Raw genomic sequence first — 15,711 nt, forward strand, 5'->3', positions numbered from 1 at the left:
TATGGTGTTGAAAGCTGAGCTCTAGTCGATGAACAGCATTCTCACATAGTCATTCCTCTTGTCCAGGTGGGATAGGGCGGAGTGCAGTGCGACGGCGATTGTGTCGTCCGTGGATCTGTTGGGGCGGTATGCAAATCATAGTGGGTCTAAGGAGTCAGGTAAGTTGGAGGTGATATGATCCTTAACTAGCCTCTCAAAGCACTTCATGATGACAGAGGTGAGTGCCTTGGGGCGATAGTCATTTGGTTCAGTTACCTTAGCTTTCTTGGGTACAGGAACAATGGTGGACATCTTGAAGGAAGTGGGGAAAACAGACTGAGATAGGCACGAGGTTGAATATGTCTTTAAACACTGCTCGGAGGATGCAGCTTGGGATGCCGTCTGGGCAGGCATACTGGTAATTCACTGTTTGACACAACATACTCTCCTATTTCTAATCGTTTTATGAGTACGGCATCAACATGTTCATGCGTATAAAGTATTTTATCTGGCATGCTTGGCATTAAAATTATGATTTCATTTCAAATAAACAAAGAAAAAAATAGCTTCAAACCGCATTTAAAATAAGTGCTATAGGTCATTTGTCCAGCAAATCGGGGAATATACGTACATGTTTATGTATATTTGAAATGTCATTACAGTTATGTTTATCTATAGTGCCTGTACATTCTAGAGGGTGCACCACGTACTCTCACTACTGGCGTCCCCTAGGGCTCGGTTCTAGGCCCTCTCCTTTTCGCTCTATACACCAAGTCACTCGGCTCCCTCATATCCTCACATGGTCTCTCCTATCATTGCTATGTGGATGACCTTAAACTACTTTTCTCCTTCCCACCTTCTGACACCCATTTGGTGACATGCATCTCTGCATGCTTGGCAGATATCTCAGCTTGAATGTTGGCCAAACACATCAAGCTCAACCTCAGCAAGACGGAGCTGCTCTTCCTCCCGGGGAAGGCATGCCTGCTCCAAGACCTCTCCATCACGATTGACAACTCATCGGTGTCCCCCTCCCAGAGTGCAAAGAAACTTGGTGTGACCCTGGACAACACCCTGTCGTTCTCTGCAAACATCAGAGCAGTGACTCGCTCCTGCAGGTTCATGCTCTACAACATCCGCAGAGTACGACCCTACCTCACACAGGAATCCAGGCACTTGTCATCTGCCGTCTGGAATACTGCAGCTCGCTGTTGGCTGGGCTCCCAGCTTGTGCCATCAAACCCCAGGAACATATCCAGAACGCTGCAGCCCGCCTGGTGTTCAACCTTCCCAAGTTCTCCCATGTCACCCCGCTCCTCCGCACACTCCACTGGCTTCCAGTTGAAGCTCGCATCCACTACAATACCATGGTGCTTGCCTACGGAGCAGCAAGAGGAATTGCCCTTCCCTACCTTCAGACTATGCTCAAACCCTACACCCCAACCTGAGTAAAAAAAAAAGCCTTTTGTGAACTAACACTCGCAATTGACTTTTCCCCCCTTACTAGCACTGAATTTGCTGATAGCAACTTTATTAAGGAAATATATACTTATTATAACTGAGATACATTATATATACAAAAGTATGTGGACACCCCTTCAAAATAGTGGATTCGGCTATTTCAGCCACACCCGTTGCTGACAGATTTATAAAATCGAGCACATAGCCATGCAATCTCCATAGACAAACAGTGGCAGTAGAATGGCCTTACTAAAGAGCTCAGTGACTTTCAACGTTGCACCGTCAAAGGATGCCACCTTTCCAGCAAGTGAGTTCGTCAAATTTCTGCCCTGCTAGAGCTGCCCCGGTCACGTCTTGCAACACACACTACCGAGTTCCAAACTGCCTCTGGAAGCAACGTCAGCACAATAACTATTCGTCGTGAGCCAAGCAGCCGCACACAAGCCTAAGATCACCATGCTCAATGCCAAGCGTCGGCTGGAGTGGTGTAAAGCTCGCCGCCATTGGACTCTGGAGCAGTGAAAACGTGTTCTCTGGAGTGATGAACAACGCTTCACCATCTGGCAGTCCAACGGATGAATCTGGGTTTGGCGGATGTCAGGAGAACGCTACCTGCCCCAATGCATAGTGCCAACTGTAAAGTTTGGTGGAGGAGGAATAATGGTCTGGGGCTGTTTTTCATGATTCGGGCTAGGCCCCTTATTTCCAGTGAAGGGAAATCTTAACGCTACAGCATACAATGACATTCTAGACGATTCTGTGCTTCCAACTTTGTGGCAACAGTTTGGGGAAGGCCATTTCCTGTTTCAGCATGACAATGCCCTCGTGCACAAAGCAAGGTCCATACAGAAAAGGTGTGTCGAGATCGGTGTGGAAGAACTTGACTGGCCTGCACAAAGCATTGACCTCAAATCCATTGAATACCTTTGGATTGAATTTGAATGCCAACTGCAAGCCAGGCCTAATCGCCCAACATCAGTGCCCAACCTCACTAATGCTCTTGTGGCTGAATGGAAGTAAGTCCCTGCAGCAACGTTCCAACATCTAGTGGAAAGCCTTCTCAGAAGAGTGGCGGTTGCTATAGCAGGAAAGGGGGGACCAACTCCATATTAATGTCCATTATCTTGGAATGAGATGTTCGAAGAGCAGGTGTCCACATACTTTTGGTCATGTAGTGTATGTTGTTGTCCCACCTAGCTATCTTAAGATGAATACAATAACTGTAAGTCACTCTGGATAAGAGCGTATGCTAAATGACTAAAATGTAAATGAGTAGATGTGTATCAGGTGCAAATCGAAAGTGGAGGCAGGGCCTTACCGTGTCGGCTATGCACAGAGAGATATCACTACATATATGATCCAGCCCACACAAACAAACACCCCAAACATTAGGCTGAACAGCACCAGCAGACGGGCCTTCTGGGAAGCCCTCTCTGCCTCCCTCATGTCCCCTCTGGCCAGAGCAGCACGGGTCTAGAGCAGAGGGGAGACACAACCAGCTCAGTCAGGACATGGTCTGTAGCCAACAGGCATATGCATTGTTTGAAGATGTCTGATAGGGTACAATTGAAAATCAAAAGAATTGAACTTTCCATAACTTTCCTTCTACTGAATCAGACATCTTGTTTTGTCATCATTGGCGTAAGGAAGGCCTTGATAGTATCACTGCATTCTTAGGATTCTACTACACCTACACTGAAACTCATGCCCACTCTCTGCCTTAATTCATTTCACAGCCAGGCCTTTGTTAGTGCACTAAGGATATATTGTACTTGAGTTACCTCATATGAATACATAAGGGCAATGAGGCCACTCATGAGGCAGCAGAAGATGGTGACCAGCAGGGACTCCACCATGTAGTCCTTGGGCAGGGGAGGCCGCTCATCCCCCAGTGGAGGGCCGTTCATGTACTGAAACACAACAGAGGCAAACATGCATGGACACAATAACCCATTAAAATAGTGGACATTCTTGATTTTGAATCGAGATTTAAAATAGAAATGGCACACTGTCGATCCAAGCACATTACTTTCATTACAACACAGGAAAATATTTAGATCTATTGTTAAATCCGGAAGTAGTCTCGCGTGGCCATAAGGGAATACATTTTTTAACCGTACGTGAATCATGTCCTGTGATTCAATAAAGCTATGAGGAGTAATTTAATGTGCAAATCTGTTCTAAACTTACTGTATATCTAATAAATTTCCCCCCTTCCACCACCACCACCACCACCACCACCACATGAAAAAGTATGTGTGTTTGACAGCACATTTACACTTGTTTTTTTTGCTCTATACTGATACTCTGATACTCTCTTACTATGGTGTAGGGAGGGTAGCTGGGTGAAGGCATGAACTGGGCCTGGTAGAAGGCTGGCTGGTTGGGTCCTGGCTGGCAGGCTATGACAGGGGGTCCTGGGTAGTGAGGTGGTTGTGGAGGGTAAATAATGTAGGCCATCTTGGGGTCAGGTGGGCTGTAGGGTGGGGGCTCCTCTGATGGGGTAGATGCTGTCATGTCTGGTTGGACCAAGGAGATCTGTGGTTGACACACAGTCGAGGGCGTCCCTCCTGCCAGGTCAGTCTGGCCTAGCAGCTCCTCCCTGGTTAACCTCCCATCACTGTCACTGTGAGCTCTGTATGGCGGACAGGCAGCAAAAGTACTGTCTGCCTTAGGCACTGGAGGACAGACAGTGTGGACACTGTCACTGATGGATGACAGATGGGTGGTTTGGACAGGTAAACTTGTACGTCCAACATGGTCTTGGGTTCCTGAGTTTCCCTCCTGCACTGCTGTCCTCCCACTGGACATGGCCTGGCTCTCAGGGCCGGATGGTTGAATGACTAATGAGTAGAAAGAGGAAGGATAGATATGATGACGGCTGACTGTAATTCTTAGTCAACTGGCAATGAAAAACGTGACTGAAAGTTGGTTATCTACAGCGATTATGTAGCCATGAATACATTACTAACTTTATTCATGAATGACTTATTTTAAAGGAAATGGTAATGTGATCTGTAATAAGTAAATAGAGGAACTCTCACAAGTTTCTCTGGGAAAGTTGACTGACCCACTTTGGGTTCTACAGTGGAAAACAGTGTATCTGATTAACTAAAAGGATCAGGCAAAATGAGTGTGGTTATTCAGTGTCACTCTCCAGCTGCCGGTGTGGTTTGTCATGGCTTATTGAGTTTCTGCTCGGGGGGGGAGGAGCTTGCTGACTGACTGAGACCACAGAACAAACAGCAGGGCAGAGCCCCAGCCAAGGCATCCAGGCTGCTCTAGTGTTGCATGCCTAGGAGAGAGAGGGTTTAGACTTAGGCCCACAAAGATAGATTTGTAGATTTAAAACCAACTGAGATCCTGTAGAATCAATTTGTACTTGTAGATGGGTCAAATAATGTATAATGGACCTGTGCATCACTGAACATTCTGCAGGTTAAATAGAGCAATAACAGCAACCTAATTTCTCTTCATAACATTGTCATGACCCATATATTTACACCTGTTGTGACATAAATTGCATTATTTTATGGCTGATTATGACACCCACATAAGAGTGTCAAAACCCACATTTATTCAAATTAGTTTTTTCTCTGCCAAGAAGTTTCTTTTCACTTAAAATGTTGTTTCTTAAATCTATTGTTGTTGTTGTAATCAGTCATGTTTTTTTCATCATATTTTAAATAACTTGTAGAAAATACACTTTATGACACTGTCAAGAAGCATTATGACCATCCTGTGTCACTTTACTTGAACTAAGAAAATACACTTTATGACACTGTCAATAAGCATTATGACCATCCTGTGTCACTTTACTTGAACTAAGAAAATACACTTTATGACACTGTCAAGAAGCATTATGACATCATAATCATATAAGCCAGATAGGCCTATCACATACATGCCCTTATATCAGTCATCAGTCAAAAAGAGGGTGTCTTGTCCTGCTCCTGAAATCTGCTCCTGCATTCATCCCAGTCATCAGCAACAGAGCATTGGGGTAGGTGCATGTCTGACATCAATGTGTGCAATTACAGTGATAATTTAATATGGTCAATTAAAAAAAAAATATATATATATATACAACATAAACATACTGTTGACATGTAGGCTATGGTGTAATGGAATGTTTTGTGGGTTTTGACACTCTTATGTAGGTGTCATAACCAGCCATAAAATAACTACCGTGGTAGGTTCTGTGGGTTTTTACAGTCATATGTATGTGTCATAACCAACCATAAAATAATGCAATATATGTCACAACAGGTCTAAATATATGTGCCATGACAGTGTTATGACCATATTATAACAGGTTATGACAAGTTCTGTCAGCTGTTGAGACATATTATGACATGGTTATGACCGTGTCATAATGTGTTATAACGCTTGGTGTCAAGTAAAGTGTTGCTGAATATTCATTGTTTTATACAATCCCATCTTCTTTTGTTTTAAATAAACTCAATGCATACAGCTTATCTCATTTTGTAATGTTTGTTGTTTGTTTCTGTGTAATCCTAATCATTCAATTTAAATTCCCATGTCTCCCAAAGTACACTGTTTCACACATTTTATACAATAATAAATTACCATTTTGGTTTGTAGGACTAAACATGCCTTAGGGCATGAACAGAGACTAACCTGGGTCCATTTTGGCAGGCAGCGTACAGTACAGGGCAGTATACAGTTGGAGAACGGTAGAGAGGAGGATTCAGGTGGTCATCTGTAGAAAATGCCTGATCCAGACAACAGAAACAGAACATGGGACAGTTTGCAGCAGATATCCCATGGGCTCCCTCAAATGGCTACTGATCTTGTGCCTCCTCTCCACAAGGGGAGAAATAGTATCGTGTTTGTTTAATAATTGAAAGGCTTGTGTGTGGTGTGCATGTGTGTGTGTGTATGTGGTGTGTGTGTGTGGGGGGAAACCTAGATTGTAACATAACATGGAAACAAGAACATCACAGTCTCTCTGATCACACCAAAACCAATGTAAAAAATAAGCAACCATGTTTTAGAAAAGGTTGAGCTCATCATCATGAATGGGAACTGTGATAACATTTGCTAAGAAATCATTATAATGTAATGTTTAGACAATAATAAAATAAACACTGTAAACCCGAGTGTGACTCAGTAATCAGATATCTAGAGAACTGTACTTCCTCTCCTCATCCACAACAAAGGTGTGCTCCTTTCTTGTGCTCCTCAGGGTGACTCAATTAGTTGGTGAGCCTTTCTTTTTGCGTATCCTTTTGCTGACAGTGAACTCAAATGCCATGGGATTACAGTGCCTTCAGAAAGTATTCATACACCTAGACTTATTCCACATTTTGTTGTGTTATAGCCTGAATTGAAAATTGATTAAGTAGATTTTTTTTCTCATTCATCTACACACAATACCCCATAATGAAAAAGTGAAAACATGTTTTTAGAAATTTTTGTATTGAAGGTGAAATACAGAAATATATCATTTACATAACTATTCACACCCCTGAGTCAATACACGTTAGAATCACCTTTGGCAGCGATTACAGCTGTGAGGCTTTCTGGGTATATCTCTAAGAGCTTTGCACACCTGGATTGTACAATATTTTCCATTATTCTTTTCAAAATTCTTCAAGCTCTGTCAAATTGGTTGTTGATCATTGCTAGACAACCATTTCTAAGTCTTGCTATAGATTTTCAAGCAGATTTAAGTCAAAACTGTAACTCCGCCACTCAGGAACATTCACTGTCTTCTTGGTAAGCAACTCTAGTGTAGATTTGGCCTTTTGTTTTAGGTTATTGTCCTGCTGAAAGGTGAATTCATCTCCCAGTGTCTGGTGGAAAGCAGACTGAACCAGGTTTTCCTCTAGGATTTTGCCTGTGCTTAGCTCCATTCTGTTTCTTTTTTATCCTGAAAAACTCCACAGTTCTTAACGATTACAAACATACCCAAAACATGATGCAGCCAACACTGTGCTTGAAAATATGGAGAGTGGTACTCAGTAATGTGTTGTATTCGATTTGCTTCAAACATAACACTTTGTATTCAGGACAAAAAGTTAATTGCTTTGCCACATTTTTTGAAGTATTATCTTTAGTGCTTTTTTACTAACAGGATGCATGTTTTGGAATATTTTTTTTCTGTACAGGCTTCTTTTTTTCCACTCTTTCAATTAGGTTAGTATTGTGGAGTAACTACAGTTTTCTCCTATCACAGCTATTAAACTGTAACTGTTTTAAAGTCACCATTGGCTTCATGGTGAAATCCCTGAGTGGTTACCTTTCTCTCAGGCTACTGACTTAGGAAGGACGCCTGTATCTTTGTAGTGACTGGGTGTATTGATACACCATCCAAAGTATAATTAATAACTTCACCATGCTCAAAGGGATATTCAATGTCTGCTTTTTTATTTTAACACATCTACCAATAGGTGCCCTTTGCGAGACATTGGAAAACCTCCCTGGTCTTTGTGGTTGAATCTGTGTTTGAAATTCACTGCTCGACTGAGGGACCTTACAGATAATTATATGTGTGGGGCACAGAGATGAGGTAGTCATAATAAAAATAATGTTAAACACTATTATTGCACACAGAGTGAGTCCATGCAACTGTTTACTCCTGAACTTATGTAGGTTTGTCATAACAAAGGGGTTGAATACTTATTGACAAAAGACATTTGAGCTTTTCATTTTTTATTAATTTGTAAAAATGTCATAAAAACATAATTCCACTTTGACATTATGTGGTATTGTGTGTAGGCCAGTGACAAAAAATCTCAATGTAATCCACTTTAAATTCAGGCACACAACAAAATGTGGAAAAAGTCAAGGGGTGTGAATACTTTCTGACGGCACTGTATATTGGTCAGCCTGTGTAAACAGGAAGCAATGCATCATTTAATCAACATTTACAACAATGGGTGTTGTCTGTCACACGATGGTGCAATAGCATGCATGCCATACATTCTGAAGTAAGGTTACGTTGAGGTGGTAAACACAGTGGCTGCTCATTCTGTTGTTTATCTGCTGGAAACACACTTCAAATGTCACTTTTACTTTTTTTATACAGTAGAAACACTATATGAGCTTTAGGGACATTTGTAGCTGACACAGTACCCAACCCCACAGGACAGGCTGGGAACACCACAGGGTCAGCCGTAGCGAGGCACTCATGGAGCAGTTAGGATTAAATGTGTTGCGCAAGGACACAACTCATAGATTTTCCTCATCAGCCCTGGGGTTTCAACCAGCAACCCTCTAGTAACTAGTCCGCTTCTCTTACTACGAAGTAACTGTCACCCCAAAAAAAAGACCTTCAACGGTCCAGGTCCGACTGTACTTATGGCTAACATAAATTAAGTTGTATACCACATACCGGATTGTGTAAGATCATCAATCTAATCTAAAGTTCCCTATTTGTCTGTGTGACAGACGTCACTGTGCTTGCTTAACTCTACTTCCTCCCCCACCAGCCCACACTGAGACTGGAACTCGGGACCTCTGTCCTGCAAACACATGTGACCACCCTTGTGTCTTCCCCACTAATCCAACTAGCTGACTAGGCATACATTTCCCAGATTGTACTTGTCCTAGGCTACACTTACACAGACAGCCAATTCTGATCTTTTGCCAAATGATTGGCAAAAGAGCTGATTGGTCAAAATAACAATTTGTGGAAAAATATCAGAATTGGGTTAACCCTATAGCTATGTCACTGTTTTACTGAATAACAGTTATTTATGGCCACACTTGAGAGCATAATAACACTGCAATGTTGTACTTCAAATGCTCTCTCACCCACATTCTCAAATCATTCTCAAATCAAAACTCCCCAGAAATAAATAAAGTATATAGTGAACAGACATTAATTTGTTTAATAAGTGATAGTGGTTACAATCATTTCAACAAAGTTATGCTCTCATTATGTAGCAGTTGACATATTCAATAGAAAACACAAACATAAAGCAAACATATATACAGCTCTAAAGTCCATTATTATCCCTGCACCTCAAATGAGATGTGCCCCAAAAAATGTATAGTCTTCTCGAAGGAGCATCAACTCATGGTACCTGTCCTCGTTACTCACTCTAAGCCTGTCCCCAGCTTTTAGTTTAAACACCCCGGATGTGCGGGTAGATTTTTCCCAGTATGGAGTCACTGAGTCAGGGGGCTGACAGCAATTTGATTTGGGCATGCATTCCACTGTGTCAGATGCTGTTAGGAGTTCTCTGTTCTTCTGGTAGTTAATTGCAAACAGGATCACCTTCTGGGAGAGGATGAACACAGGGTCCTCTTTGCTACACACAAAGTGACTAGGCCTTCGGAAGGTGATCTGCAGGTAAACCTCGTACATGCCATCTTTGAGCACGATGAGGTTGCCGTCATCATACTCAAAGCCGCTGAGGTGAGCAAGTCCAAGTTTGTCCTCCCATTCAAGGTATTCCCTTTTTGAATTACTAAATGAGGCTGGAGCTGGAAGAGAGACAATGAGGACATTACCTTTTAGCTTAGTCTTATAGATTGGTCTTTCAAGCAATAATATCATGAATAGTGTGGGTATCATAACTGTACCTGTCAGATGGGCACTTGGATTGGTTCCAACTTGCTGCTGCTGAACACTGCCTATATGGAGGGATAGAATAGACAGTGTGAGGATGATGATGATGATTATAATAATAATAATAAGAATCATAACAGCCATAATAATAATCAGAATGTACCTATAGAATCGCTTCCCGCTGAAGTGAGCTACAAATGAAAACACAAGATCCATTCAGATTTACTGTGTATAAGAGTCTGCAAGATATATCACAGCCCTCTACAATTAGAATGACAAGCGTTTTCTGATCTCTCTAATAATTATACACATTTACTCTAGGCTACAGTTTCGACTCTTATCACACACAACACTATCCATAAATTAATTATTTGCAGATAACAGGTTGATTTTATGGATGGACACTTGTGCGCCGTTGAAAAAGAAGCTCACCTGGTAGTCTGCTGCTGCTGCTGCTTTATGTTGATATGCGTTTAGCAGGAGTGCCACACACGACAGAAGTATAGAGGCAAACGCAGCGAACCGAGTGAGGCACACTGAGCGCCCTTTATCGCTGCCGCTCACCCGGGAATAAAGGATCATGTCACTCGTCGCATGATGACACGGGATCTCACAGCGAACCTCTTCATTGCCAGCGGCTGTCATGATCAGCATGGAGGGAGTACTACTCAATGGATTTTGCAGTTCATGTCCGACTTTTATAAATCTTGTCGCCCACGTTCCACCTACAGTCAGGGTATCGTGTAAAGGTGTTGTCTCAAACTGAGTTTCAGTGTAGTCCCTACAGTTGCCATTGTTAATTTAACACTTAACTTCCTGTTTACATTGAACTTAAAAATGAATGGGAATCTAGCCATACTATCAAGCAAGATACTGTTGTAAATATTGTAACTCAATAACAATGGATTTAAGGTACGTTTATTTGTTTTTCTCAAGTTGTTACAGGATTCAAATTTCAATCAAGTTAAAAATATAATCAATCATTCAATCATTCGAAATGTTCAATAAATAAGACAATTAAATAAACCCTTAAGAAAAAAGACTGCATTCAGAGTGCAGTATAACTGCAGAACACTATGCTGGAAATACTGCCACCAAAATAACCCCCAAAATGTACTGCAGTAATTTTGCAGTAAAACTGCAGTTACAGTGCAGTATAACTGAACTGCAATACACTGCAGTTATTCCGCAATTACTGTGTCCAAAATACCACAGTGCACTGCAGTTACTGCACTTTTACTGCAGTTTCAAAACATAAGTCATCCAATCAAAGCAAAAATAGACAGATCAAATCAAAAGGCAAATCAAACAAATGGTCAGCAAAAAGTAAAAACAAGAAAAATAAATAAAAGTGTATTTTCAAGGTTTGTTTTTTGTTTGTTTAAGTTACAGCTCTTTATTGACCATAACTGGCAGTGGACATAATCAGTCTTCATTGTCACAACACCAGTGGTGGCTGGTGGCCCTTAAAATGGGGAGGACAGGCTCATAGTAATGGCTGGAACGGAATAAATGGAAGGGTCTCAAACAATTCAAACACCTGGTTTCCATGTGTTTATACCATTCCATTGACTCCATTCCATTCATTATTATGAGCCGTCCTCACCTCACCAGCCTCCTCTGAACAGAACACATAGGTCGCATTCCCCTGCTCAGACCTGCACGCATGACATTTTAGTCATTTAGCAGACGCTCTTATCCAGAGCGACTTACAGTTAGTGCATACATTTTTTTTCCCATACTGGCCCCCTGTGGGAATCGAACCCACGACCCTGGCGTTGCAAGCGCCATGCTCTACCAACTGAGCTACACGGGGCCCAATCATTGCATCAACCAATGATTGCGTGTGCTGTCGGGCACCAGATTGCTATAACATATGATGTGATTAGCCAATACTTAAAATACCTATCTGCCCATAAACTGGCTGACACTCTCATGGTTGCAAACAAATATTCTAATGAGCCATCAATCTAGACCACCTGGCCAGGCTGGAAGGACCGGTGTTATGACACTGATAGCTTCTCGGAACTGATGGCTTCTACAGTTGTGGCTAGATGGAATACAGGTCCATCCAGTTGTTGCTTTCGAGGACAGTTGTAGCATTATAGTTAAGCCAAACGCTAACTATTTTCCTATCCTTAACCTAATTCTCCTAACCTGCTATGTTAATTCTCCAAACCTGCTACTTAAAGTCACTTCAGCCACAACCGTAGAAGCCATCAGTTCCTAAGAAAACAGCAGTATCACCACACCGGCCTTGACCACGGTTGTCAGTCACTCTCCTCTGCTTGATTTTCACCTTCAACACACAGCACTGAGTGCAGATGTGATGACAGCAAACTCAATAGAACTTCTCTCAGGCGTTGGAGGGTCTCTGTCTTCTGGGAGTGACCCTCCCCCACTGCCTCACAAACAGCTCGAAGGACATGGGCTCGAAGGGAACTGGGTACAAGGAACTGCCAGACCTACACCATCACGCGTCATCTCCTTCCATACCCGAAACACAACCCCATTGTGAAGGGCCAGGCAGTCCCATTGTGAGTAGTAGGCCTTGGCCTCTGGGCCAAGGGAGGAGATACTACCCCAGGCAGATTCTGGCCAACCTCCAGTCATCCCCACACGACTGCCAACACTAGGTCAGTTTCCTTGTTTTCTCTGAAAGTCCTGCTCATCCAAAACCTCCAAGGGGATATTCACCCTGTCTGCCCATCTGCTGGGAGACACTCAATTCTTGGGCCTCTAGCTGCATGGTCCTCTCCTGGCGGTCATCACTGCCGGCTGCTGCCCGTGCTGGCAGCTCCCACTGACGGTGCACCAGCTGAGGTGGAGCTACTGCTACACAGTACCGAACCATGTACACATTACACTTTTTTGCAGTGTTGCCGCTTATGCCCATAAAAAGGAAGCAAAGTGAATGAAGTTATGCTACTTAAAGCTAGAATTACATTTACATTTACATTTTAGTCATTTAGCAGACGCTCTTATCCAGAGCGACTTACAGGAGCAATTAGGGTTAAGTGCCTTGCTCAAGGGCACATTTACGTCATTTAGCAGACGCTCTTATCCAGAACGACTCACCAATTGGTGCGTTCACCCTATAGCCAGTGGGATAACCACTTTACAAATTTTTTTTGGGGGGTAGAAGGATTACTTTATCCTATCCCAGGTAATCCTTAAAGAGGTGGGGTTTCAAATGTCTCCGGAAGGTGGTGAGTGACTCCGCTGTCCTGGCGTCGTGAGGGAGCTTGTTCCACCATTGGGGTGCCAGAGCAGCGAACAGTTTTGACTGGGCTGAGCGGGAGCTATGCTTCCGCAGAGGAAGGGGAGCCAGCAGGCCAGAGGTGGATGAACGCAGAGGTGGATGAATTCTTAATTGAAACAATAACAAAGCACTCCCCGCCAGTGTTTTGCTAAAAAACTAAGGGATGGAGGTGGAGAAATGTTGCCACTCTCAAATTCATAGACAGAGCTATGGATGCAAGGACTGACCATCCATGATACACTAAATGACCAAAAGTATGTGGACACCTGCTCGTCGAACATCTCATTCCAAAATCATGGGCATTTATATGGAGTTGGTCCCCCCTTTGCTGCTATAACAGCCTCCACTCTTCTGGGAAGGCTTTCCACTAGATGTTAGAACATTGCTGCGGGCACTTACTTCCATTCAGCCACAAGAGCATTAGTGAGGTCGGGCACGGATGTTGGGCGATTAGGCCTAACTCGCAGTCGGCGTTCCAATTCATCCCAAAGGTGTTCGATGGGGTTGAGGTCAGGGCTTTCTGTGCATGCCAGTCAAGTTTTTCCACACCGATCTCAACACACCATTTCTGTATGTACCTCGCTTTGTGCACAGGGGCATTGTCATGCTGAAACAGGAAATGGCCTTCCCCAAACTGTTGCCACAAAGTTGGAGGCACATAAATGTCTAGAATGTCATTGTATGTGCTATAGTGTTAAGATTTTCCTTCACTGGAACTAAGGAGCCTAGCTTGAACCATGAAAAACAGCCACAGACCATTATTCCTCCTCCACCAAACTTTACAGTTGGCACTATGCATTGGGGCAGGTAGCGTTCTCCACCAAATCCAGATTTGTCCATCGGACTACCAGATGGTGAAGTGTGATTCATCACTCCAGAGAACGCGTTTCCACTGCTCCAGAGTCCAATGGCGGCGAGCTTTACACAACTCCAATGTCACGACTTCCGCCGTGGCTGCCTCCCCTCCTTGTTCGGGCAAATTTCGGCGTTCGTCCTCACCAGCTTACTAGCTACTGCTAATCCCATTCTCATCACTCCACTTGTCTTGTCTTGTCAATCACACACACCTGGTGCTCATTCCCCTAATTAGTATGTGTATAAGTGTTCCCTCTGTTCCCCTTGTCTTTGTGAGTGATTGTTTCATTGTGAGAGCGAGTAGCTCGGTTGAGCTTGGTTATTGCCAAGGTGGAATATTTCCCTTGTGATAGTTTCGTTTTGACGCTGGGTGCGTTTTATTTATGTAAACGGAATAAACTCTGGACTTCGGTGTTTTACCTCCTGTGCCTGACTCCTTCATTCACACCTCATCACATCCAGCTGCCGCTTGGCATTGCGTCTGGTGATCTTAGGCTTGTGTGTGGCTGCTCGGCCATGGAAACCCATTTCATGAAGCTTCTGACGAACAGTTATTGTGCTGACGTTGATTCCAGAGGCAGTTTGGAACTCGGTAGTGAGTGTTTCAACCGAGCACAGGCGATTTCTACACGTTACGCGCTTCAGCACTCAGCGGTCCCATTCTGTGAGCTTGTGTGGCCTACCACTTCGCGTCTGAGCCGTTGTTGCTCCTAGACGTTTCCACTTCACAATAACAGCACTTACAGTTGACCGGGGCAGCTCTAGCAGGGCACAAATTTGACGAACTGACTTGTTGGAAAGGTGGCATCCTATGACGGTCACATTGAAAGTGGCCTCCACAATCCCCCAACCTCATCCCAATTGAGATGGTTTGGGATGAGTCGGACGGCAGCGTGAAGGAGCCAACAAGTGCTCAGCATATGTGGGAACTCCTTCAAGACTGTTGGAAAAGCATTCCAGGTGAAGCTGGTTGAGAGAATGCCAAGAGTGTGAAAAGCTGTCATCAAGGCAAAGGGTGCCTATTTGAAAGTCACTGAGCTCTTCAGTAAGGCCATTATACTGCCAATGTTTGTCTATGGAGATTGCATGGCGGTGTGCTCGATTTTATACCCCTGTCAGCAACAGGTGTGGCTGAAATAGCTGAATCCACTCATTTGAATGGGTGTCCACATACTTTTGTATATATAGTGTATCAAATGTATAGTTTTAACCATGTTGAGGCTATACAGTGTTTGTTTACATTTATGTTGTTTACAAACATTGGAGTAAAGCAAGCATATATTTCGGGTTCTGATGGAGTCAACAGCTGAACTAAGCTCATGAGGCATTTATAAGTTATCTTCTTCAAGAATCAATAGGTATATATATCATTAACTTATATGTCCAAAAATGGATGTAGCAACTAAGGATTCTAGCTTTAATTGCTATTGATTAATAAGAAAGAAATTAAAACTTTCAGACCAGTCTTCTCTGTTGAACTTCTCTGGCTGCACTTCATTAGCACTGAAACGACTCAAACACAGAAACACAGCCACTGTGAAACAATATAACAAAATACATCTCCAGGTAGGGTAAACATGCAAATATAAAGGAGTTAAACACAGTTACAGAC

The 15,711-nt window shown here is 43.1% G+C and overlaps 2 protein-coding genes across 3 annotated transcripts; both read right to left on the minus strand.

Annotated features, from left to right (window-relative positions):
• Positions 1–2,671: 2,671 nt before the first annotated feature.
• Positions 2,672–6,483, minus strand: LOC121551553 (proline rich transmembrane protein 1B). 2 transcript variants are annotated; one of them, XM_041864255.1, is made up of 5 exons: positions 6,082–6,483; positions 4,485–4,735; positions 3,763–4,283; positions 3,222–3,350; positions 2,672–2,913 (listed from the first exon to the last, which is right to left on the minus strand). In XM_041864255.1, the coding sequence occupies exons 3-5, from the start codon at positions 4,249–4,251 to the stop codon at positions 2,767–2,769; spliced, it is 765 nt and encodes a 254-aa protein (XP_041720189.1). In that variant the 5' UTR covers positions 4,252–4,283; positions 4,485–4,735; positions 6,082–6,483; the 3' UTR covers positions 2,672–2,766. The 2 variants fall into 2 exon arrangements, with proteins under 2 accessions (XP_041720189.1, XP_041720190.1); XM_041864256.1 differs by having other exon boundaries at positions 3,763–4,735.
• A 2,793-nt stretch (positions 6,484–9,276) lies between these two features.
• On the minus strand, positions 9,277–10,755 carry si:ch211-158d24.4 (uncharacterized protein LOC560966 homolog). The gene is made up of 4 exons (XM_041862772.1): positions 10,415–10,755; positions 10,146–10,173; positions 9,997–10,047; positions 9,277–9,897 (listed from the first exon to the last, which is right to left on the minus strand). The coding sequence occupies exons 1-4, from the start codon at positions 10,634–10,636 to the stop codon at positions 9,434–9,436; spliced, it is 765 nt and encodes a 254-aa protein (XP_041718706.1). The 5' UTR covers positions 10,637–10,755; the 3' UTR covers positions 9,277–9,433.
• Between the last annotated feature and the right edge of the window lie 4,956 nt (positions 10,756–15,711).

This window comes from Coregonus clupeaformis, chromosome 18 (genome assembly GCF_020615455.1).
Source record: "Coregonus clupeaformis isolate EN_2021a chromosome 18, ASM2061545v1, whole genome shotgun sequence".
In the NCBI taxonomy this organism is placed as follows: Eukaryota; Metazoa; Chordata; class Actinopteri; order Salmoniformes; family Salmonidae; genus Coregonus; species Coregonus clupeaformis.